The 23634-nt window shown below is 38.3% G+C and overlaps 1 protein-coding gene across 4 annotated transcripts in view; it reads left to right on the plus strand.

The window, feature by feature from the left end:
- Positions 1–23634, plus strand: part of ATE1 (arginyltransferase 1) — an 86568-nt gene that overhangs the window by 6327 nt on the left and 56607 nt on the right. Inside the window, exons 6-9 of one of the 4 annotated variants that reach the window (XM_086616416.1) lie at positions 3289–3521; positions 5264–5392; positions 6600–6728; positions 18534–18566. In XM_086616416.1, coding sequence (XP_086472542.1) covers positions 3289–3521; positions 5264–5392; positions 6600–6728; positions 18534–18566 — 524 coding nt within the window. The remainder of the gene's footprint in view (positions 1–3288; positions 3522–5263; positions 5393–6599; positions 6729–18533; positions 18567–23634) is intronic. The other 3 variants (XM_086616417.1, XM_086616418.1, XM_086616419.1) reach the window with 3 other exon arrangements.

Raw genomic sequence — 23634 nt, forward strand, 5'->3', positions numbered from 1 at the left:
GAAAATCTTCAGGTTATGTGAATTTCATTTTGGAAGCAAACTAAGTGGACATTGACAGCAGATGGCAGTCTTGGGTAAAGAGTATGAGTGTAAACCTGCCATTGTTTTGAAAAAAATGAAGTATGATCTTCAGCTATGTTAAGAATAACATTGGATAAGACTTTAAACACTGGACATGCAGATAAAGGAAGCTTGAAACGTTGTTTTACTCTGTTTCAGAAAAAGAGAGTTTATTTTTATAGAGAAGTATTCATTAATGTGCTTTGTTTCTGGATATTTTAATTGAAGTATAAAAGTGAACAATAAATGCATCAGAAAGCTTATTTAATTCATCCTTAATTGTTTCTTTTTTAGGGTATGTGGTGTCACAGGTCAAATTTAGTTTAAAATTTTCCAGATAGAAAGATGTTTAGTTTTCATCTTGGAAAATGTAGACTTAGTCCATAATAAGATTGTTTAATTGCGTTTTTATTCCTTTATAAACAAAACAGGTCATTGTCCTGTAGGAATAATGGGATGTTTCTGCACAGTTTCAGATAGAAAGGAAGGTTTGCTTATGTCTGTGTGCACATTCATTGTTTTAGAGAAGTTTTTCTTACTAACTTACAGCTTATGCGAGATAGGAGACATGAAACAGATCCCAGTACAGATGAAGTACTCATTCTTCAAATGTATCATGAGTCTTTTTAAATAAACTCTTTCTCTTACTTGTTTGCTCGTGGACAGATCACAAAATATCTGTAATTTCCTCATCATATTAGTCCTTTTCTGGTGAATAATTTTAGCAGTACGGATGAAACTAATGCTCCAAAAGCTTAGCTGAGAGGTAAGAACACTCCATCGTAAATCTGCTAGTGCATTTGTAGGACGTCTGAGGAGTGCCCAAGTGATTTTAGCTCCTCTTCTAAGTCCCTGAGATGCTCTCAACGTTTCAGCTGTCATGGAATCCACATGGAGAAACCAGACTGGGACTTTTCTGAGTGAGCCATTAATTGCTATTAATTTGCCCCAGAAGTACACTTAAAAACTGTGTAAATTCTGTATGGCATGCTTATTAAAAAGAATTGTTTACAGCCCTACTGATACTTAAAAGTTTATCCCAGTATAAAGTATTTTATGATGTATCTATTGGTAAAGGAAGATGCAGGCAGTGGCTCTGAGGGGTGCAATTCTTTGCAGGTGAAGTGACTCTAAACACATCAGTGAGCTTTCAGAATACCAGTGCTCTCACCATTTCCAGTTTGCAGAAGGGTACCACTGTTCCCATTGTCCGTGGGAAGGTTGGAAGTGGGTAGAGGACAACAAAGATGTCAGTTTTGACTATTAAGTTACTGGCAAGAAGAAGGAGGAGAGAAAGATCTAACTACGTTTTCACAGGAGTTCTGGAAAAAACAGTTTCCATGTAATTTCCGAGCCTTCAAGAGAGTAAAGTGGGATAAGCTGTAGTTAAGTGTGGGTTTGGATTCTTCCTTACTTCTTATAAATATTAGCAGAGTTGGAAATACGTCTTCGTCCTAATGCTTCAAATGAAAGCACCTCACTGTTCAGGGTTTTCCCATTTGAAAAAGTAAGTGTTTCAAAAGTTGCCAGTGTGTCTTTTGCAAATACATGGATTTCAGGAGAAAGCTAATGGCATGAAAGACTTCTTCAGCAGTTTGTCATAATATTTGTTACATTTTTGGTTCTGTGCAAGATATATGACTGTATTTCCCTTTATGGGGTTAGTTTTTTCCACTCTTCCTTTCTTTTTGAAGTTTTTGGTATTATAGCTCTTTTTTGGCCTCCAACTTGCCACTGCCCTAAAATGTAATAAAAAAAAAGCAGAATTAGAGTTGCTTTGTATTAATTAGCTGACTGCTGGTGCCCTTTGGAGTGCAACTTTCCCTCCGTATGGAGCTTGCAACAGCAGCTGCTGAGCTGAGACAGGTATTCCTTGAAAATTGATTATTTCTCCCACCACCGTTTCCAGCAGTGCAGCAAATTTGTGCAGCTCTTCCACAGCTTCTGGAGTGAGGTGTGGTGTTCAGTTACTGGTGTGTGCTACATGGAATAGCCAACAATGAGGCACAAGTTTTAAGGCAGAACTGAGGAAAATGTTTCTTGCTTTTTGTAATTTTTACAGATTTGAATTTATGGATTTACAATCAGTATTGATTAAAATCATACTGTCTAGGGCAATTGCTACTTGTAAGTAGTTTGTTTGTTTGGTAACCATCCTTTCAGTGCATTTAGTGAGTAGCATGAGGACCAGCTCTTTTTTTTCTTAATTGAAGAAAATTCTCTATTAATTTTTCTAGTACTGGCATTCTCATATCTTGACTTTCTATCTGACATTAGTGTCCTAAGTATAAAATTAATCTGGTGTCTTTGTTGGGGAATTTGGGCCACTTGAATTTTGATTTTTGCATGTCTTTGGATTTGTGTTGCTTTAAAACTAAGTTCTTGTAGTACTACATACTATTTTCCGTGCTGGTCCATTTGTGTTCTAGGTTTGACTTCACTTTTAAGTAAATAACATTTCACAAATAGAACATTATGAACAATCGATCGGTTAAAGATAGAGGTAAACTGATAAAAGCAAATTGATTAGTAAAAACATGCAATCTGACTATAACTTTAAGCAAAGATGTAAGGTTATGTGTCTTTTTACTCTTTTACATGACATTAGTGGTGTTGGTCTTATTTCTATGTACTGTATAATGATTCCAGGTGACAAAAAAGTAATGTGATGGGTTTTTTTTGAGCATATGTCTTCTGCAGGGTTGTCTTGTGCAGCCACCTGGGTTTCTAATGCAGCAGAACAGTTCTCTATGAATTTGGCTGTGAGGTTTTGTAGTTTTGGTGTTGTTTTCAGTATTTCAAGCTGATCCTGTAACTCTCTGGATATAGTACATCATCACACCATCTATTAAACAGGAGCTTTTCTTTGTTTCTGAGAGAGGGATGTGGTGTAATGATTTATGGACAGACTTTTCAGACTTTTTTTTTTTTTTACAGGCAGGAAGTCTTTTCATTTTAGTTTTGAAATATAACCTTGGCTCTGGGATGGAATCGTGGTCAAGGTGTTTCCATATTAAAGTGCTGCATTAAACAGCTGTAGAGGAAAAATCATTGCAATTTGGCTTGGCATCGGGCGTTGTTGATAGTTGTAAACGTGAAAGACCATGTTATGTTCAGACCACAGTCTGCAATTAATGGTGATTTTAACCATTTCTTTCCAGTGATTATGTAAGAACTACTTGTTTGTTGCAAAACGTGGTGTTTAATTCTTTGCCTGTGTCTTTGTAGGGAAAGGGGCTGATCTGAGCAAGCCACCATGTCGGAAAGCGAAGGACATACGGAAAGAAAGAAAACTGCAGAAACTCCTTCAGAACCAGATGTGCACATTTGAAGGCTCCCAGCTTCCAGCTGGAGATCAAGTTTTCCTCTCGCAAAACTCTAAATCTAAAACAAACCAACCTAAAACCATTGAAGACTTTGTTTTTTTCTCTTTACCTGATGATGCACCACACAAATTAGAGGTAATGTCTCGTTCACTGTTGTTGGAGGTAAATTATGGAAAAGCCTAGTTAAGGAGTTTTTAAAATGCTTAGATGTTTGGTATATGTGACTTTATGGAATGGCTATAGTTTAAATCTTGGAATATATGGGGTACTGCATGTTACATATGGGGTACTGCATGTTACATATGTGGTACAGCTGAGGTTTGTGTAACCACAAGAGGGTACTCTTGCACTGCAGTCAGCCGTAGCAGAGACCAGTACAGTTACCAAAATAAGTTGTAAATTGATTTCATACAGTGTGACTTGAAAATGAAAGACTTTGAATTAACTGCGTGTTGAATGATGAGAGAGATTCAATATTTAGTACTGCAGCATATAAATACTTAAACAATCTATGGTAGTGACTCTTAACAAGAAGGCAGTAACTGTTCATACAACTAAACAGATAAGAAGATAGCTGCTCTTTATAAATGCCATTGATATGTGTTGGTGTCTTTGGAAGCCGTAAAAGTAATGGTAGAAAACTTTGCTTAGTATACTGGTTGCCATTAAATCTATTATTAATATGGAGACAGTCATCTGGAAGACTTTTGGACTTTCTAACCCGTAAAAGTATTTTTTTCTTGTTTCTGAAAGCTGGAAAACTATCTGAATACAGGTGTTTTCCTGGAATTACTGTTATCAGTGATGGTATTGGAAGTTAAATTTTTAGTATTCTTTTGGTAATTATTCAAAGAGGTAGTGATGATGACTTAAAAGATTCACCCAGAATACTGACATGACAAGAAGCCATGAAATTGATCCAACTCCCTGACTCCTTCAGATTTTCTGACGAGTTGTGTAACAGAAGTGTGATGGCTTTGTCTGAACATCTTCATTTAGAAGATGCAGAGAGGATTAAAAGGAAGATAGTTCTAGCAGTGTTTTCCCAGATTGTCTTTGCTCCTTACAATGGCTGTCAAGCATGGTGTTTTGGTTTTGGTGTTTGTTTGTGGTTTTTTTGTAGATCAGAGCAAATGCTATTTGTGGAAATAGAACCATACTGAAAATTCAGTGGTTTTTTTTTTTGAAATGAACATGTCCTTAAATATGCTTGAAAAGAAATGCGCTGTTGTTGATGTGATAGCATTTGTTTGGTTAGGGAGTAGTCATTTTTACCAAGAATAATTTTTAATTTATAGGTTGTTTTTTTTTTATAATGATTTTTTTTGTAAGGGTGATGGTGGGGAAGACAGATATCTTCATGTTACAATTAACTCGTAGTTGAATGTGGACACATTGTTTTGTCTTCCTCTTTCAATTTGAAAAATATCAAGAAATCCTCTTGGGTTTATTGCAAAAAAAAAAAAAAAAAAGGCTTTAGATAAAGAGCACAGATATAAGTCTTCCAAATGTGTGGGTATTTTTCAGTGTAGGGTCAGACTACAAGAAATTTTTAAAAATACAGAAAAACTCTTTAAAATCTCAATTTACATACCGTTTAATGGTATTATTTTCTGAAAACTGTGTAGTTCTTCTGTAGGCATTTTAGTCATCTTAATTTGCAGTCTGAAAACCTTGTATGTTATTCAGTGTAAATATAGAAGCCTTCAAATAGCCTAAATTGAGCTGAAGAATTGGAAGGCTATTGGCTAATATTAGTTAAATTGTTCGGGCCCTTGTGCAGGAATTGAAAATTGCTGTTGTGATGTTTGCGTGTGTGTAAATACGTAGTTATTGCATGATATTGTAATAATGAACGTGTTTAACTTCTTCTGAAGGTGAGAGTGGTGAGATCATCTCCACCAAGTTCACAGTTCAAAGCCACATTTCAGGAGTCTTACCAGGTCTATAAACGTTACCAGATGGTTATTCACAAGGACCCACCTGATAAACCAACTATAAATCAGGTCAGAAGGCCAAATGAGTTTTATGCAAAGCTCAGCTTCCCCCTCCATTTCATGTGTCGTGTTTCTGAGAGAAACAAATGTGGATTTTATATCCATTGTATACTCAGGAGCATGTAAAATACTGTATCAAATAAAATCAACATCCTGAAAGTGCAAGCTCTTTTGATATCTCTTTGAGTGCCACAAACGTTTGGTCTTAATTGCGGACAGAGAGGTTAAGGAAGTTGCATGAGGATGCTGTTGGAGAGGATGAGGCTTTTGGAGATGGATATTGTGAGCCTTACAAATACAAGTCTCATAAGAAGTAAAACCAGCTGGACACTTACCCTGACAGCTAGTCTCATTGGCTTTGGTTTGAATGCTTCCATAAGGAGGAACAAGCATGATCAGGGCCAACATTGAATCATAGAATGGTTAGGATTGGAAGGGACCTCAAAGATCATCTAGTAACATGTAAGTCAAGAATTTATCACACGTACAAGTTGTTGGTTTAGGGTTCACAGAAGTTCTGTAAACCTCTTGATTTTCAATTTAAGCCCTTCAAGAAGTAATTAGTGAACTCCATGTAAATTACACATTGTTACTGCTTCTTGTAATGGCCAGGCCGTGTGTAAGAGTTACCTGTCAGACATGTGACCTTTCTAACACTCTTAAGGAAAAAAATTCAGGAGTTTGGAGAAAAAACGTATGTAGCGAGAATATAGAATCATAGAATGGTTTGGGCTGGAAGGGAGCTCAAAGATCATCTAGTTCCAACCCCCCTGCCTTGGGTAGGGAAACCCTCCACTACACCAGGTTGCCCAAAAATATTTAACAATTACAAATATGTAATTGCTAAACCAGGGCAATGAGTGATGTGCCATTAAAAAGAATACATTTTAAAAGTCCTTGAGACTGTACAATGAAAGTTAAATTTGTAGTTGATTTGTTAGGTAAGCTGGTCAAAAAATAGATTGAACAAACTGGTGCTTTGAAGTGTTCTAGTGTGACACAATTTTTGTTCTTTAATGAAAGTATCAACAGTCTGTTTAGTTGTCAGACCTTCCCCTGTAGGAGGATTTTCTTGTTACTATGTTTAAAGTGGAAAACTGACTTCAGAGGCTTTGAAGTGGATAGGAGGAGATCTTTCATTAGCCTTACCTTCAGAAGCACGTTATCTGGTTATATGCACTCAAAATAGTATGCTTGTATTTTCCTTGCTCTGAAGGTGAGGTTAGTACCTGTCTCCTTTGAGGACCCCCAGTTCCAATCATCCTTCAACCAGTCAGCCACTTTATTTGCCAAGTATCAGATGGCTGTACACAAGGATACTCCTTCTGACTGTGGCGAACATGAGGTACCGTTCACTGCATGCACCTTTATGAAGGCTTTTTTTTCTTTCTTTTTTTTGATGCGCAGTTAAATGGTGGGAAACGATGTCTTTTAGAATGAGTCTAAGTATCAAAATGTTGAAGTTTCTGTTTGGGAAGGAAAGCGTTGTGGTTTTTAGCAAACTTCTCTTGCCAGCTTCAGTCCAGGGGAAACTGAGCTGGAGGGATAGGGATTGTGCACCATCATAACTAAAAAAATAATGTTAGTAATGAGTTAAGTAGAGCTGCTGCTTGTATGTGATTTGTAAAGAGGTCTGGCACTGAGATTTCCACTGGAAATGGGATAATAGTGTGGAAGTGCTTTTTTGATGGCAAAAGCATCTTCTGCTTTAAAGCTGTTTGGGAGGTTTTCCATGTCTCCTTGTTTTTTTTGTTATCTCACTTAATTTAAAAGGTGAAGGTTTTAAAGATCTGAGTTTTATTCACATTTCATTGCTAAGCATACCTCTCAGCTAGAACTCACCCGTGCAGTAGAAATAGTGCAAAAACATTCCTGCCAGCTGATTGTCTGAGATTCAATGGGAGTACATTGCATACGAATAAATCCTGCTTTTATAATGGTGTTTACTGGATGCTAATCCTAATCTAAAAAGTAAAAAAAAAAAAAAAAAAAGTAGTAGTACTTGTAGAGTTCAAATTAAACAGTAATTCTCCATTTCTCTGGCAGGTGGCACAACATCTTGATGAGCAGAGTTGGTAAAACAGCTGCCTCAGATCTGTCATTTCTGTCTATTGCAAATGTCAGACTTCAGTATTGATCAACTATCTAGTCAGATTTTCCTGTTTTTGAGAGCAATACTCGCAGAAGGGATACCTGGCAAGCTGTGGCTGCTTTCCAGGTGGAATAATAAAACCACATAATCATTTTTGGCTTTAGTTCAAAAGAGCGTAAGGAGAGCTTTTTTTGTGAGATCTCTGCAACGCTACTGTAGAAAGCTGTAAAACTTACTCCACTTTGTTTTGTAAAATCATAGGACTCGTAACAATAAGTAGTAGTCTCTGCCCTTTTTATAATTGCTGACATAAATTGAGTTAATTATAATAAGATGCAAATTGGAAACATGCCAAGAAAGATGGAGCTATTTACTGGATTTGTACCAGGCGTTACCTGGCCTGATTAGGGGCTTGATTTATTTGCTAGGATGAATGTATTTCACTTTAGATACAGCATTTATTCTGCCATGCTTTTGCTCTGGAAATCTTGCTGCTGCAGAGAGGGTGGTAAGAACTTCATGTACTTACTTATTCTTTGCTTAAAGTTATGTTTTTTTTAATATAATCATTATATCATGAAGGGTGAAGAGCAAAGCCATGATAGCTGCTTGCTGTTGAGTTCTGAAGAGCAGTTGGCTCTCGGTACATCTCATCTCTCTGGATCAGAGAGCATGGTTTGATGTAGACTTGGCTTTGATGGCCTTCATCACCCATGGAACTTTGGTTTTTAACTGAGGAGTCTAGGGGAGGAAAGCTAAGGACGATTCCTGTTTCCACCACCTTAAGGTGTAAGGTCCATCAAGGGAATTGCTGTTGAATAGGAAGGAGATGAATTTCTGTTCATACTGTTAATGATTTAATGGATTTGTATCCTCCTCTTTTTCCTTATTACTTGCCATAAGTGTTTCCTGATTTTGCCTTTATCTTCTCTCTCTCGCATTGTGTTTGTTCAGGCTTAGTGTAATATTCCAGAGGAGACATAGGGTCTTCTCTGAAGCTTCTAGTAAATGTGGAAACTCAGTCTGATGCTGATGGCTTTTTAATTTAGCGCTAGTGAAGTATCTTGTGTGTTCATGTGACCATCTGCCCAAGAAGGCCTTTTTATTCCCAGTTATTAGGCACTAAAGCTCTGTCACTTCACTCAAAAGCATTTTGTATTTGATCCCTGCAGGAAGTAAACTGCAGAATACTTTACACAAAATTTGTATTTTGATGTAGGTTTGAAGCCTTTTCTTTTTTTAATACTGAATTCGTGTGGGAGGAGAATTATCTGAGACACTTTTAAGAACAGAAGATACCAAGTAGGGTAAAACTGATCCAAGTTATTGAAAGGAAGGGTGGAAAATGCTGTTTGAAAGACCTCGAACTTTTTCTTCTTCATCTCTTTCAGACTTTTTAATATATCGTACAGACATTATGGAGCCAAGCAGTTCTTTAAGTAAAAGTAGAATGAAATTCTGTCCTATACATAGCGCTTTTTATCAGGGTAGTAACAAGTCTGCTTTGGGCTTTAAACTGGCAAGCATCCATGAATTTTTTTGCTCTAAAAATGAAATTTAGCTTTTGTGCAAGCTAATATATCTGTGTATGGTAGGAGAACCTTCTTTTCAGGCAGAGTCCTGCACACTTTTGTGTTTGGAGACTTTCTAGTTAAGGAAAAGTATTTAATGTTCCTGAACACTTCATATTCAGAAACCTGCCTATATTTAAATTCAGAATCCAACAAAAATTGTTATGGGACGTATTAACAACTTCTTTTTGGAATATAGTCTTAGATTTTTGGCATTGCAATATACTGTCTGCCTATTAGCTGCTCGACTAGTTTAATATTAACGTTGTTACATTAAAAGGCAATTTTAGGAATAGATTTAGAATTTTAGGGATTATTTTAAAATAACACTAATGTAGAAAGCTATAAAACAGTTCACGATATTAACAAAAGATGTGTGAACCATGAAGCTGATTGTTGCTCAATGAGGGTGAAAGAAGGCCCTCTTTTTGCACCTATGCAATGTCTATACATCTCTTCATCAAGATTTTATCTGAGAAAGGGGAATAGATAATTTCCAGGACAGGGAATCTGCCGAATACTTGACACCAAAGATTCCTTTGAACTTCTGGTCTCTCTCTGGTTAGTGCCCCTTTGAGACCAGTGATAACGGGTGTTTCGGTGCCCTTCAAGACGGTGGGTCTTTTTCAATTTTTCCTTTTCCTCCTTAATTTCTCCTCTCCTTCTGCATCTCTGATGGATACTGCAGTAGCACTAATAGGAGTGTGTGTTCGTTAACAAGAATTTGGTTTGAGATTTTGCTGGGGAGAGTCCTGCGATGGATTTTGGTGATGCAGTACTGATTCCTGACTGGTGCAGTGGCTTCTGTTTGATCTTATAAAAAGCAAGGTAGAAATTTCATAGTGGAATAAACTTTCTCCAAGTCCCAGAATTGGTGTTGCCCCTGCGGTGATGAAACTTGGCTTTTCTACAGAAGCATCATCACAATCTTCAGCGCTGCCCTCATTGGCAAGCAGGGAACATGGTAAAGTAGGATTACATTTGCTGTCTGCCAAATAAGTTAATATTCTAAGAACACTTTTAAGTATCTCGTTGCTCCTGGAATCAAAAATAATTTAGCTTGTGAGTGAAATTTTTTCAAATCTCTGTTTTATCTTGACATAAAAGCTTACAACTATTTTCTGCATGGGCTTTTTAACTCGATTATCCCCTTTTCTCTTAGTTTGTCTGTATAAATTGAACTTTCCTTGGAAATATTCTCAACTCTCTCAGAAACCTTTGGTCAGTTGCTACAGGATTTCAGCTTCAGAAATGACCTGATTGTCTCTGTGCTTCGGAGTGCAGACAAGTCTTGATGTTACGCAAAGTTGTTGGCACTTCAGAACAGTTATGTCAGCATTTTGTTATTGAATTGAATTGGTGTCCTGAGGAAAAACATAGCAAACAATTTTCTAATTAAAGGTTGCTTCAAAATACTTGCTCTTAAATAGTGCTGTGGAAGAACTGATTGTTCAGTTTTTCTCTGTGGGAACATAAAACCTTATTATGCTGCTATGTGAATGCACAGTGTCCACTTTTTTAGTCATATATGTATTCTTATCTTAAGAAGAGTTGTTGGAAAAAAATCAGAAGAATTAGGGAGAACCTCAACAGATTATTAAGTGGTAAAGTATAAACAGCTTCTAAATGAGGTAAGATACAAATATGGAAAATAGATGTATCGCTACCTATTGGACAAGTTTATCCAAGACCGCTCCTGAATGAGCCAAGTCCCTGAACTGCTCATTTTTTGGAAGCTGTGAAAATGTGCAAGGGAAGAATCTGTTCTAGTGTTGGTCACATTCTATGCATTTCTTCTAGCCCTTTATGGAAGTACTGTATATGGACCTTTTTCTTGGGTTCAAGACAGTAGTTTCCCTGTACTGTTCCCAGTATTTTTTTTTTTTGCTAAACTAGTGGAAGACTATGATCCTATTTAGTGTGTGAGTCTGTGTCTATAACATACAAAAAGCCTCTAATGTAATCAATTGCAAGGATTTATTTACATGTCTTCAAGTTTGAAGTGTTTTTCTGCTTGGATGGTGGTTCTATTTATTTTGTGAAACCAGTCAAGCTTTAATGAAAAAAACCAATAATGAAAGCCTGGTAAAACTGGAAAAGGGAGACTTCTGTGACGAGCAGAGGGGAGATAGTAGGCTGAGCATCCTTTCATTGAGCAGGTGTTGTTTCCCTGTGTTATCAGTGAAAGATCAGTTGAAGCACAAATTATAGAGCTGATCAGCAGATGAATAATACCATAATTATGCAAACAAATTGTGCGAATGGCAGTTTGTCCACCTTTTTTTCCTTCATTTGTCATGAGAAATATTTAGTAGTATATCTGTCTCTATTTCATGCACAGAGAAATGGACTAAGATGGTTTTGGAGCCTGTATTTTTTGAAACTGAGTAACTTTTAAAGCATTTAGTTATATTTCTGGGAGAAAACATGTAGATTAATGTACAGAATAACGATCAGAGAATAAGATAGAAGTGTGAACTTTTAATGTGTCTTGTATAATCCCAAGAGGAGAAATACTTTGATAAATCATTGAATCAAGCGCTGGTGCTGGACAATGCTAGTAGAGGTGGCCACCTCTACAGGTGTACTGCAGTCTGTTATTCTGGTTTACTTCAAGAAACAGAAGAATATGCGAGTGACCAGGTAGTACTTTATGCTTTAGCTTTGTAGAATTACAGTGCAAAGGTAGAAAACAAGGTAGAAACATGATAGGAAGAAACAAGATGGAAACAGTAAGTAGGTCCGAGGGCGTAGGCTGGCTCTTCAGGTGAAAACATGGGATTTAAAGAAGCTTAGTAACAGATCTGGCTTGTCTTTAGCTTTGCTGAGGGCAGTCCATGTTTGCAAACGTTTTTAACACTTACTCAACAGCAAAAATACCTGTGTTGCTTTGTAAGAAATGCAGAATGATATATATAAGCAAAAGAAATGATATATAAATCACCTGGAAGATGCTATGATCCACCTCTGCCCCAGCTTCAGGAGGATTAACAAAGTATGTGGAAATATTTATGTAAATGCTTCAGAACGTTTTGCCACCTGCATGTCTTTTGTGTTTTATATGAAGTGTCAGAATGTATTTCCTGGTACTTAAATGATAGCTACACAGTTCCACATCCGTATCTCTGGAGGCAAAGATTTTAAAGGAAGTGAATACAGTGAAAACAGTTCTTCTTGGCCCTTCTATCCCAAGAAGGAAATTTTTGGTCCCAGTGATGTAATCAATGGCTGATTTGGATAGAATAGGAGATATGTCTAGCAGTTGTTATTAATGAAGTATTATCTCACTAGAGGCATTGCATTTCTGACCCAATATTGCCTTTTTAAAAATGCTTCTTGAAGTCATTTATAGAAGTCATCAGCATATTTTATACACACACACACATAATGTATCTAAAAGTTCTCAGCCAGTTTAGTTCTTTAGCTGTGTTCAGTTCTTGTGCTAAAAAGAAAATTAGCACCTATCATTCCAAACTGAGTTTTACAGATAACATAGTCATGTAAAAATTTGAAATTAAGCATTTTTGTCTCACTGCCTCTTCTCTAGTGAATTTAATGATTGATCTGGGTGGTTTAGAACATTGATACAATAGACCTAGTCCATTAATGTGACTTGTAGGCTTTAAGTCTTTTTACAGTGGTCTTTGTCTTTAAGAAACACGGCTGAAGTGTAACTGAAACAAGCTATGTGGCAGCTACATGAGTTAGAAAACATTTCCATAAAAGATCATAAAAATTCTACAGTAGTTTCCAGAAAGAGCAAGAGTGAACAGTTTATTGCTGTTCAGACCTTCTGAAGCAAACGTTTTATTTAACTTTTCACGAGTGTTTTATAATGACAAACTTGTAGAAAAATACTATGTGCCTCCGTTCCCTCTGCAAACCTAGCTGGACACTCTCTTTGCTTTGTGCTTAACTAAATATTTGTCTTGGAAGAAAAGAATTTCACAACACACAAAAGATACACTGTTTGAAAAGGTGCAAAAAATTACTGAAATAGGTATAGTGTTTGGGGTTTCTTTTCTTTCCCAGTTTTTTTTTTTTAATTGCCTCCCAGAAATCCACTTGAACTAATACAGAAAACTGAGTGAGTCATCTGGGAAGTGCCAAGGAGCACGTTCTGATCGATTTGAAAGCTGGTATCAGCAGCCAGTTGCAAACTTTTAGGTCTCTCTAACCTGGTTTCCTCTTTCTTTTATTTTCTAGTGAGAGAACGCTTAAAAAAATCAATAGCCTTTGCAGTTATTTTTAACCCTCTGTAGCTTGCGTTGGCAGCCATACGTTTTTATGATGCTCTTGAGTTAGTTCCTTTATCATTTCAGTTGATGGCACTGCTGTTCTGATGACTGGCTCTTTGTGGTGGGCTCCTACTGCAGCAGAAGGTCTCGCTGCAGTGAGTTTGCATTTCACATCTCTGGTACTGTTAATGTAAAGACTCAGAATGAGTCCTTCTGTGTCAGCTCGAGTCCTTCTGTACCAGCCTGAGGCCTCCTGCTTACTTGTGTGACTGTAGTGCCATGGATTTGTGGATTTTTATTCTTGGAATGCCTATAAGATCTTAATAATTTAGGTATCCAGAAAATTAAGTAACTTGTCCACAGTCATATGGTTTCAGTTCTGATTCTTTTTGCATCAGTTTACATTGTTCGTCCTGATTTTGACACTGTTTTCTGTATAAATTCACATAAAATTAAGAAACTTTACTGTAAGACTGACAAATCTCCATTATTTTGAGAGTAAGTTTCTTCTGAGCAGACAAAACCACAGTGACTTCTGTCACTCCATAAGGGAACTGAAATTGTAGTTCTGAAATGTACATTCTGTCCCATCAGCAATTATTTCTATTTCCTTAGTCCTGTTCTTATACTGACAACTACGTCCAAGACATGCACTTAAACTTTAAATCCCCTCTTTCCATATGTACCATGTTTTGAAGGCTCTTCCTTCACCTTCATGTCTGTGGATATCTCTGAAACTGTGTTTTGTTGCCATTCCTATATTTTCGTAAGTCACTGCTTAAAATATTACATAGAGCCAGCCCCAGAATAAGTCTTCGATTCCTCTGCTAACTTAGCTCTAGCACATTGCCTGCTCCAAGGACAGCAGGATAGCCTGGCACTGTCTTTTCCTGTGTGCATGCTACATTTTGTCCCATTTTTACAGAAAGTTACAGAATTTTGTTCATTTTCCAGCTTTATTTCAATCTGATAGTTTCTTTTTTTTTTTTTTTTTTTTTTGGTGGTGGGGGAAGTAATTTAACAGCTTCCAGCTTCTTCTAGCCTTACTGAAAGTTTAACGTATTTTTTTAATTATTTTTTACTTTATGTTGAATATTGATTCTAGCCTGTTTTGGCTAAAGAAAATTATTTCAATTTAAATATGGCAGCCCGATGCACAAAATAAATCCTAACACATTTTGCAGGACTAAGGGTGCTTATGACTACAGACAAAAGTGCTTCAAAAAGTAAACTGCCTTAGAAACAGTTTTTGTTGATGAACAAGAAAGCATTGATGTTTGAGAGCAAAAACTGATTTATTCTGAACTTGTCAGAGGTGCCAATGTCTTCAGGATAAAAGAGCTCAAAAGGAGGATGTTACTCCTTCCTTTGGTGGTGGCAGGATGTCCTACATGCTTGTGCAGGGTTTGCATGAAGCCAAGAGGACTTGGATAAAAGAGGAAAAGAGTTTGACCTGGAAAGGAGCTTCTAGAGAAGAAAAACCCAATTCTAGCTTGTTTCCCTACATATCTAAAATACCTTAAGATTGTACTACTTGAGGAGGAAAAACTAAAATGAATGTTGAGGGAAGATGCCAGGAGCCCTCTAGAAAGAATGCCGTCTTTTCATGGCTCGTTTCTGTTAGTGTGTACATGAGATTCACTTGGCCACTTTTAGTCCCCAAGATGTGTCTTGGAAGTATCCAAGTATTCCAAGTATCCCCCATGGAAACAGGGGAGGGAAGAGAGAATAAACTTGCTTGATGTGCATGAAGGTGATACACTGGAACTGGAGGTTGTATGACTTGTCTTCTGCATAGAAACTCAGAACATTGTTTTGTTATTTTATTATGAGCCTGGCACCTTTATGAAAAATAAAACCAAAAAGCAACCGACACCTTTGGTTTATTTTAATCCCATTCACAGATTGGATTTAAAAAGAAAAAAAAAAAAAAGGCCCAAATCCCATATCCTTTCCTCACCCCTCCTTTACTCAAAGGAAAGGGGCAAAACCTCAATTTTCCTTGACAGTGGATTGCAAATATGAGCAAACTCTTAATATTTAATTAATGTCAAAGGGAAAATTAGAAATCACACCTGTGATGTCTTCACACTGAAGATCTCGGGTAATTTTACAGTTACCGATGACGACAGCTCAAAGCCGTTTTTTCCTGAGAAGGCTATGATGTCATTGTGTGACATCAATAACCCTCACTTTCAGTAAGTTGCTGGACTACCAGGTGAAACCCATTCCAGTTTAGCATCGCAATATCTTCCCCCACTTGTAAATGGAAGCAGGTGTTAACACTCTAGTTTTATTACAGCTTTTTAAAGCTGTGCATGTGCTTTTACTTGAGCAAGTAGCTTTGGGTTGAACCAAACCTTCTTTTTAGTTTTCTGCTTTTTTTTCCCCCTTTGATTTAATTCTCAGTGATGTGTTCCTCTCAGTTTTATTAATTATGTTTAAACTTATTTCCCGTTGTTCTGTTCGGTCCTTCTGGCAGTTGTAATTAGTTTGCACCAATGTAAAAATGTTGTGGATTTCGTGTATATTACATAGTTTTTAAAAGACTAAAGTTTATTCCGTTTCAATTCAGTTTGAAATTAAAATTAGAAGAGCATGACTTTGTGAAAGGAATTTTACTTGTGCTTGTGTGAAAGACTGAGTTATCTTACATGCAACACCAGCTTTTGACTGTATTTCTTTCATGGTTTATTGAACCATTTTGGAATCATGTTCATAATAATCTTGCAGTATTAAATGAGTTTGTTTAGAAACTGAGTCTTATGTTTACTTCAGTTTAAATAATTCTATAGACTAGGTATATTCTTAGGTTACAATGAAAAGGCTGTGGTTTTGGGGGTGGGAGGGAAGAGTAAGGACTGAGAAGATAGCAGAGGTCAGTGGATCTAAAATATTTATTAAATTCTTAAACTCTACATATCAATGAAATTCTTCCTTAAAAACAACAAACCCACAACAAAAAAATGTTGGGTTAGGGGCTAATTGCTTCTTAATTGACTTCCAGAGAAGATTCAGAGTCTTCTGAAATTTTCTAGGACTCGATTAATAAAATTGTCTAACCAGAGAACTTCAGCAAGTATCAACAGGTGAAATAATATGTAACCAGACTTGCAATCTTTTTTTTTCCCTGTAAGATTGTGACACAAATTCAAGTGCAGTTAAGAACATTTTCTAGCCAGCAGTATAGATAGTTGTAACAGTATATGGTCCCTGGCAAGCAGAAGTTATGCTTAGGTACACTTAAAAAGTGCCCCCTGACCCTCAAAGCCAAGGGATTGTACCGCGGGGCCTGGAGAATTGATAAAACTGTTTGAAAAGTGTCCTTGGCTCAGTTTTCTCACCCACAGGGTTTAACTTGCACTATAAAGCTAAAGTTACAGATTAAGAACTATTGGGGGTCTTCTAACATGAAAATGAATAACACATGGTTTATTTTTTTCTGAAGCCTGCACATTCTAAAACCACTGGCTGTAAGGACTGATGCCCTCGCAGCACAGGAATTTGTAACCCTCTGTTCTTTTTTTATGGCAACATAACTCAATAATTCAAATTTTGAGTTACTCTTTATTTTCTCTGTAAGTATTATTTGGTTGTTTGTTTTTTTTTTTCTCTTGTTCTCTCTCCTTATCCACCAAATAAATAAAAAAATCTAGAATTTAATTAAGATATTGCAGTCATTCATTTTTCCAAGCTCTTTTAAAGTAATTTAAAGTGGTAGTGGCCAGGTCTGGAATGGTGAATTATAGGAAACACACAATCCCCGGTCTTTACTAGCACCTTACAGAAATTCAGTGTTCTCCTGTGAAGTCTGCATCCAAAGGTTTTATTGTTCATCCATAGACCAGCTACTGCAGTGTGTTTGAGGGGGAAAAGGCTGAAATATGACTTCTGCAACGTCTTGATTCTTTTAGCATCAAGAGATGCACTTTCTTAGCGCAGGTTAAGGTTGTGTTCAGTTTGAGCTACAATGAGAATGGTCCAGTTAATGTTTGCAGATCAATATATATGTCTACCAGAAGCTGTGGTTTTTTATGTCTAAAATCTGCTTTATAGCACCTTCTGAAGAAAAGAGGAAGTTTTAATCACTTAGGCTGTGTGTGGAACTCTGTCCTCAGCAATTTACAATATTGGCATCTTTTATTGTTGCCTTTCTTTCTCTCCTCCCCTCCCCTGGGAAAAATGGGATCAATCAGTTTTTGTATTGCCCTTTAAACAGAATAATCTTCTTTAATTAACCTCAGAAATTCGTAGAATTCTTGACAACAAAATCTTGGCAACAATGAGGTTTTTGTAGATGTCCATATATATTCTTTTTATCAAACTTTTAATTGGAAGTTCCTGTTCACTATTACTTTGCAGTTTGCAAAGCACTGATTTATCAAATCATCCAGCGATTACAAGAGGGGGAATTAAACCGTGTAACACGTACTAGGTTTTTAACAAAGGAATGGTTTAGGGTTAAACACATACCAGAGCTTTGTAAAATGTTTAATGTGGAATCCACCAATAAGGAAGTATTTGTATCAAATAAGTAAATGATGGTAAATAACTATTACTTTTTATTACTCTAAGAATCTTGAACAAACTCCAGATCATTAAAACCGTGGCTTTTTGGTTAATTATCTGCAGCACATCATTTTGTATTGAGTAAAGAATCTTAGGCTTGAAAATGCTTGCACTTTCAGGAAGTTGCTTTTTTTTTTTTCCACCTTTTCTTTTTCTTCTTCCCCTTGTTTAGACTTAAAGTGGGCTTGCTTATGATTTTGAATGTAAATAAATGTAATCAATTTATATGAAGAGGTATGAGGGGCCCAAACTCCTTTGCTTTAGTGATGGGGCAGGTACTGATGGAACAGTGGGAAAAGACTCCCTGTTGCAGGCAGTCACAGAGAAGGATAATGTGTAGTCTAAAGTAAAGGACACCAGAAACAGACCTGTATTAGAAGGTGATAATTCTCTCACTCCACATCTTAAAAAAATCTATATAATAGAAAGCAAGTACTTTGAAGAGTTAATTATTATGTCGATGTGTACTTCTAAACGAAATAGAACGTGGGAGTTTGTTTTTGGAAATTTTACTTTAACTGTTAAAATCTGATGGTGTTTTTCAAATACATGGTTTTGAAAGAGTGTATTTGGCTATTAACGTATCCTGAAGTGCTGCTGATATTTTTCTTCTTTTTCTGCATTGCATATTTGGACTGTCTTCTTGGGCACATGTTTCTGATGACTTTGCCTCGCTGCAGTTCACACGATTCCTCTGCGAGTCTCCTCTGGAGGTATGTATTCCTTCTAGAGGTGAGTTTTGAGATGAATGCATTATTTCTTCTCCACTTTCTGCAGACAGCAAACCAGTATCGTATAGATGGCTGTCACAGTATTTGTATCATCACCGACTGGTGAGGAAGGTAGCACTGTGTTTTCAAAGGAGCCTGAGGACTCCTTTGCTGGATAATAAGCTACCACTGAATTTTGTGTCACTGCATTAAGAGACAGCAGCAGAAAGCGCTGTGTCTTTTCTATTCTTGATTTATTTCTGTGAAAGAAAAGAATATTACTAAATAACTTGCTAAACTAACTTGTATTTGACTACAATATGAATTCAAAGTTTAGGAGAGATGGTGTTGCTTCATTGCAAGTAAGCAAACTGCCACGGATTTCTTGCACCATCTTCCTCGTTAGTCTTAAAGAGTTAAGTACCGTGTGACTGTAATGAAATTGTCAGGTTATAGTAATTACACTAGTAATTTGATACGTCGCAGTTTGAATGAACCCATGTGTGGAGAGTTTGTTGCTTTTCTCTGCTGAGTCCACTGGCCTTTACATTCCTGAAAGCTGAAGAGTAATAGAGCTCATTAGACTTTATAGGAAAAGGGCTTTTATCACCTCGTCAACTTGGGCAGCAGACTACCATTATATTCTTAATTTTGTGTGGCTATGTAGATGTTGATGCACACTTCCCTGCCAGGTTTATACCAGTATTGTTTCTTACAGACACTTTTTATTGACATTTCGAAGCTTGAATTAAATTTTGTGTGGCACCACTACAGATGTCTTCAATTAGATGAAGTTAAATAAAAGGGGTTGTATATCAGAGGCCAAGGGATTCTTGAAATTCTTTATTCTGAAACAGTTGCCACAAGGAAATCTAGTAGTGTGTAGTCTGTTTGAACAAAAATAATTTAAAATAAAATTTAAACGTGACATGATTTCAATTTGTGATTTTTTGAATTTTTAATATTGTTATTAGGTGCAGATAGTATGAACACCCAAACTCATCACGTCTTTTTCGTTTCCTCATTTTCTTATTCTGTCTAGTTTCTGTTTTGGCTATGGGCTCTGGCACAAAAGATGAATAGTTTAAAAAAAATGATATAGTTCGATAGTTCGTAGTAGCAGAAAACTAGGCAATTTTCTAGCAGTAAACAGGATAATGTACAGAGAGCTGTTTGAGAGGTTTTTTTTATTCATCCTTTGATCTTAGAAGCTACATTTAAACATTTACCATTTTACTACTTCACACATGCAAATGCTACCTTGTTTGGAAAGGTATAATGGTTCGGTACAGGAGAATGACGTGCAGGAGTCTTAGCCAAAAACCAGTGTGGCCTGGTACCCTGTTCTTGCCAAGGTGAGAGTGTTTTTGGAAGAGGGGAACAGGGAAAATCCAGCCTGCTTGGGGTGTTTCCTTGGTTTTGGTGCTCAGTGAGTTAGGGGGATATTCTGGGCCAGTGGTTGTATCAGCATCACTAATAGTCATCTCTGCGTTTGTCCTTCCCGAGTTGTTGCATGTTGTCTTAATAATACAGCAGTCGGAACGAGCCTCAACACGCAGGTATGCCATGGCATTCCGCAGTCTGTTTTGTTTTCAAATCCTTCTCTAACTGCTCTTTAGTCTTTTTCCATCTTGGCTGGTGCTAAGCATTAAACTGAGGAATTCATAAAATGGCTCTCAAAAGCGTCTTTTTGAGAGAATTCCTAATTTAGACCCGTTGTTTTGGATGTGTATAGAGCAATTCCAGCCCCTCCCCATGAATTTATGTTCCATGGATTTATGAACATTAGATATTTCTTCTGCCTTTTTAATTACTCAATGTTATGGGATCTTTCTGTAGTTGTTTACACTCAGCTCTTATTTAACCATCCTGACTACTTTTAAACCGTCAGCTCAATCTGCTGCAACGTTGTTCAGTCTTCAGTGACTCACCTGCCAGTGTGGAGAACAGAACAGATCCAGCACAATGGAAAGTGTTCTGCTTTCCGTGACGTAAATGATCTCCTGTTCTCACGTTATATCCTGTTAATCCGTGTTGAGATGCTTTTGAATTCTGAAGATCTGAAAGACATTTGTGAATCTAGGTCTTTACTCTTTGAAAAGCACATTAACTTCTGCTCTGCGTTATTTTTTCATTGATGTGTGTTAATTTTTAGGACATCTAATAACAAATGGTATCATTACAGGTCTGTAATTCCCAGGATCACCTTCTGTAGAATGTCATATTTTACTCACATTTGATGCACTGCTCAGGACTAATCAAAACTCGTTTCATTTAGAGATCTTGGCAAATTGCCTTTTTTTTTTTTTTTAAATAACGATGTAGATATCACTATGATATCTTGCTGCTGAAGTCCCTCGTACCTTCACAGCTTCACTAATCTTTTTAGCATTTTGATCTTACTACCACTTTCCTGATTAAATTGTTCCGTAGACAGTGTCTTACATTTTGATGCACTAAGTTGATTTACTTTGTTTTCATACAGAATCACAGAATCATTCAGGTTGGAAGGGACCTCTTGAAATCACCTAGTCCAACCCTCCTGCTTGAGCAGGGTTAGCTAGAGCAGATTGTCCAGCACCATTGGTTTTGAATATCTCCAAGGATGGAGACTCCACAGGCTTTCTGGCCAGCATGTGCCACTGCTTGACCACCATCTCAGTTAAAATCTGTTTCCTTCTGTTCAGATTAAATTTAACATGTTTTAATTTGCATGCATTGCCTCTTGTCCTATCAGTGGTAACTACTGAGGAGATCCTGTCTCCCTTATCTTCATTCCCTTCTGTCAGATATTTGTACATACTGATAAAACCTCCCCCTGTGTCGTCTGTTCTTGAGGCTGAAGAGCTTTCTCAAGCTCTCCTTATACCTCAGATGCTTGAGTTGCTTAATCATCTTTATGGCCCTTACAGACTCGCTCCAGTAAGTCCTTATTTTTCTTGTACTGGGGAGCCCAGTGCTGGACCCGGCACTGCCGATGCAGCCTCACCAGTGCTGAGCAGAGAGGGAAGCTCACCTCCCTTCCCCTGCTGGCAGTGCTCTGCCTGGTGCAGCCCAGGATGCTCTTGGCCTTTTTTGCTGCAAGGGTGCGTTGCTGGCCTTTTTTAATGAGCACAGGCAGTGCTACCTCTCTGCTGACACAGCCTGTGTTTGTAGGCTGCTTTCACAGCATCTCCACTACTCCCTAATGAAAGGAGGACGTAGTGGTGAAAAGGGAATATGTTGCTAACCAAGAGATAGAGTTCGACCATATGGTAGCTTGTGTATGTGTATCCATGTGCCTTTGGGAAGGGAACTGCTGGAATTAATCACTTCACTTCTTCAGCAAATAATTTCCACTGGAGTGTAAAGTCAAGGGTTTCCTGGATTTTTTTTTTTTTTTTTTTTGTGTAAAAGGATAGCATGGATTTCGTATCTTCCTCCTCCCTACATCGACAGCAGAGGGTAAAATGGAAAAGTTCAAGATAGGAAATTTCATGAAACCTCGCCAAGAAAAATAATCATGCTGTTAGTATGGTCAGGACCCTATTATATTGTATTCGAGAAGTCGTGGCGGTCTGGCGAGGTCCCCGATGACTGGAAGAGAGGGAACATAACCCCCATTTTTAAAAAGGGGAACAAGGAGGACCCGGGCAACTACAGACCGGTCAGCCTCACCTCTGTGCCTGGCAAGGTCATGGAGCAGATTCTCCTGGGAACCATGCTAAGGCACATGGAGAGCAAGGAGGTGGTGGGTGACAGCCAACATGGCTTCACCAAAGGCAGATCGTGCCTGACCAACTTGGTGGCCTTTTACGATGGGGTGACAGCATCGGTGGACAAGGGTCGACCAATGGATGTCATCTACCTGGACTTGTGCAAAGCTTTTGACACTGTCCCGCACGACATTCTTCTCTCTAAATTAGAGAGTCATGGGTTTGATGGATGGACCACTCGGTGGATAAGGAATTGGCTCAATGGCCGCACTCAGAGAGTAGTGGTCAACGGCTCAATGTCCAAGTGGAGACCGGTCACGAGTGGCGTCCCTCAGGGGTCCGTGTTGGGCCCGACCCTCTTCAACATCTTTGTTGGTGACGTGGACAGTGGCATGGAGTGCACCCTCAGCAAGTTCGCCGATGACACCAAGCTGTGTGGTGCCGTTGACACGCTGGAAGGGAGGGATGCCATCCAGAGGGACCTTGACAGGCTGGAGAGGTGGGCCCGTACCAACCTCATGAAGTTTAACCAGGCCAAATGCAAGGTCCTACATCTGGGTCGTGGCAATCCCAGGCATAAATACAGACTGGGTGGTGATTGGATCGAGAGCAGCCCTGAGGAGAAGGACTTGGGAGTACTGGTGGATGAGAAGCTCAATATGAGCCGGCAATGTGCTCTTGCGGCCCAGAAGGCCAACCGCGTCCTGGGCTGCATCAAGAGGAGTGTGGCCAGCAGGTCGAGGGAGGTGATTCTCCCCCTCTACTCTGCCCTTGTGAGACCTCACTTGGAGTACTGCGTCCAGTTCTGGAGCCCCCAACATAAGAAGGACATGGACCAGTTGGAGAGGGTCCAGAGGAGGGCCACGAAGATGATAAGAGGGCTGGAGCACCTTTCCTATGAGGACAGGCTGAAAGAGTTGGGGCTGTTCAGCCTGGAGAAGAGGAGGCTCCGGGGTGACCTTATAGCGGTCTTCCAGTACCTCAAGGGGGCCTACAGGAAAGATGGGGAGAGGCTGTTCAGGAGGGCCAGTTATGATAGGACAAGGGGTAATGGTTTTAAAATAGAGGGAGGTAGGTTCAGGTTGGATATTAGGAAAAAATTTTTTACTATGAGAGTGGTAGAACACTGGAACAGGTTGCCCAGAGAGGTGGTGGATGCTCCATCCCTGGAGACGTTCAAGGCCAGGTTGGACAAGGCCCTGAGCAACCTGATCTAGTTGGAGATATCCCTGTTCCTTGCAGGGGGGTTGGACTAGATGACCTTTGAAGGTCCCTTCCAGCCCTAACCATTCTATGATTCTATGATTCTATGACCCATTTTTGGTAGGAGAGTATGCAGTGCCTTCTGCAGTTGCATGCTGGTCTGGCATGCGTGT

Source organism: Tauraco erythrolophus, chromosome 9, assembly GCF_009769465.1.
Source record: "Tauraco erythrolophus isolate bTauEry1 chromosome 9, bTauEry1.pri, whole genome shotgun sequence".
NCBI classification, from domain to species: Eukaryota; Metazoa; Chordata; class Aves; order Musophagiformes; family Musophagidae; genus Tauraco; species Tauraco erythrolophus.